Source organism: Chanos chanos, chromosome 15 (assembly GCF_902362185.1).
Source record: "Chanos chanos chromosome 15, fChaCha1.1, whole genome shotgun sequence".
NCBI classification, from domain to species: domain Eukaryota; kingdom Metazoa; phylum Chordata; class Actinopteri; order Gonorynchiformes; family Chanidae; genus Chanos; species Chanos chanos.
Window position 1 is genome coordinate 8289357 of NC_044509.1, and position 2421 is coordinate 8291777.

At 42.0% G+C, this 2421-nt stretch overlaps 1 protein-coding gene across 1 annotated transcript; it reads right to left on the reverse strand.

Annotated features, from left to right (window-relative positions):
* LOC115828928 (protocadherin gamma-A11-like) lies at positions 1–2421 on the reverse strand. Its single transcript, XM_030793028.1, has one exon. The coding sequence runs from the start codon at positions 2419–2421 to the stop codon at positions 1–3; it is 2421 nt and encodes an 806-aa protein (XP_030648888.1).

The following is a 2421-nucleotide window of genomic DNA, read 5'->3' on the forward strand; positions in this document are numbered from 1 at the left end:
TTAGAATTGAAAACAGTGACTGCAGTGAATGGAGAAAAAGCACAAATGAGTCAGGACAAAGAAAGAATTTCTCACCTCGAGGGACAGATCTGCATCCTCCTCCTGTTCTTTCTTTTCTCTCTGTACAGTTCCTGCACGACTCATATTCACCAGTGTATTCTGACTGTAAGGCCTGACAAACTTGATGTCACTCATCCTGGAATCAGTTGTTCCACACATCTCATAATTATACACGCGCTGTAAAGTACCATCGGCATAGACTGGCGGGTAATATGGAATCACTGGTAGATTTGGTGCAGATTTATAAAATAACCTGTTCTGCCTCCATCTATAGATTTTGACTGAAATGATGGCAATTAGTGAGAAAATGAAGAGTACTGAAACCACAGCCAGAGCCAAAATTAAATAAAAAGTCAGATTGTCACTGTATGTTGTGTCATGGTTAAAGTTGGTGAACTCTGAGATGACCTCAGGGAAACTGTCGGCCACGGCAACATTGACAATGACTGTAGCTGAACGAGAGGGTTGTCCATTATCTTCCACCACAACAGTGAGTCTGTGTTTTACAGCATCTTTATCAGTGACCTGACGCACTGTTCTGATTTCTCCATTCTGTGCTCCAACTTCAAACAGAGCCCTGTCTGTGGCTTTCTGTAGTTTATAGGAGAGCCAGGCATTCTGTCCAGAGTCCACATCAACAGCCACAACTTTAGTGACAAGGTAGCCAACATCTGCTGAACGAGGCACCATTTCAGCTACCACTGAGCTGCTTGTCTGCACAGGGTACAGAATCTGAGGTGCATTGTCGTTCTGGTCTTGGATGAAAATATTCAGTGTTGTATTGCTGCTAAGTGGGGGTGAGCCCCCGTCTTGAGCTTTCACTTGTATTTTGAATAATTTTAATTGTTCAAAATCAAATGATTTCACAGCATAAATGACTCCACTGTCTGAATTGATAGAGACATATGATGTCAGAGGGTCTCCATTTAAATATCCATCTACAATGAAATAAGATACTCTAGCATTTGGTCCCCAGTCAGAATCCACAGCTTTGACAGAAATGATAGAGAAGGATGGAGAATTGTTCTCAAGGACATATGCATTATAAGTTTGCTGTTTGAACTGAGGTGCATGGTCATTGACATCTGATATTTTTAAGGTTAGAGTCTCTTTACTTGAAAGGGATGGGCTGCCTCCATCAACTGCAGTTATGGTTATATTATATTCTTTCGTCTGTTCTCTGTCCAGTGTTGAATCCGTCACAAGATTGTACTCATTCGTTAACGACGATTCAATTTTGAACGGAAGGTTTCGATCTATAGAACATGTGACCCTGCCATTGTTGCCAGAGTCCAGATCTTGGACATTGATCATGGCAACAACTGTGCCAAGACCTGCGTCCTCAGGTAGAGCACTAGAAAAAGACATAATAGTTATTTTTGGAGTGTTGTCATTCACATCGATTACATCAATCAAAATTTCACTTGAATCGGTTAAACCTCCGTGATCTTTTGCAGTTACTTTAATCTTAAATTCTATATGTTTTTCATAATCTATTTCCCCTGAGACCCGAACCTCACCCGATTCGGAATCGATAGCAAATAAATCGTTCACAGTAGCACTTGGGTGTTCAAAATAGTACTGAATTTTTTGACTTGACTCATCCGCATCCGACGCGCTAACTGTTGTGACAAGAGTACCTTTTCCCGCATTTTCGATAACAGATGCCTTGTAAGACGACTGGTCGAATACAGGGGAATTATCGTTAGCATCAAGAACCAGAATGTGGATTTTTATAGTTCCTGATCTTTGAGGTTTTCCACCGTCGACAGCAGTGAGCGTTAGGTAATGGTTCGTTGTCTTTTCCCGGTCTAGAGCGGTTTGAAGAACCATTTCTATATTTTTACTGCCATCTGCTCTGCTTCGAATGTTTAGATTAAAATGGTCAGTTGGATGTAATGTATATTTCTGTAAGGTATTCATACCAACATCTGGATCAATCGCACTCTCTAAAGAAAAGCGTGCTCCAGGAGGGGCTGCCTCGCTAATTTCAAGTTGCATTTCGACCCTTGGAAAAACGGGGCTGTTGTCGTTGATGTCCAGTATATCCACATTAACACGATGAAGCTCCATAGGATTTTCTAATATCACATTAAAGGCGATACTACAAGCAGAGACCTTCCCACATAATTGCTCACGGTCTATTCTTTCTTTCACGATCAAATGCCCTTTATCTGTGTCCAGTCCAACATACTCACTGCCGCCAGCAGTGAAAACTCGTGCTTTTCCCGAAACCAGCCTTTTGGGCTCAAGCCCAAGGTCGGTGCCAATATTTCCAACAAAAGATCCTACAGTCATTTCCTCGGGAATAGAGTAGCGGATCTGCCCCATCGACAGATGAGCCGACAGTGTCAACGCCAT

Coding starts and splice junctions, on each gene's coding strand:
- LOC115828928 (XM_030793028.1), bottom strand. CDS start 2,421: ATGGCGTTGACACTGTCGGCTCATCTGTCGATGGGGCAGATCCGCTAC.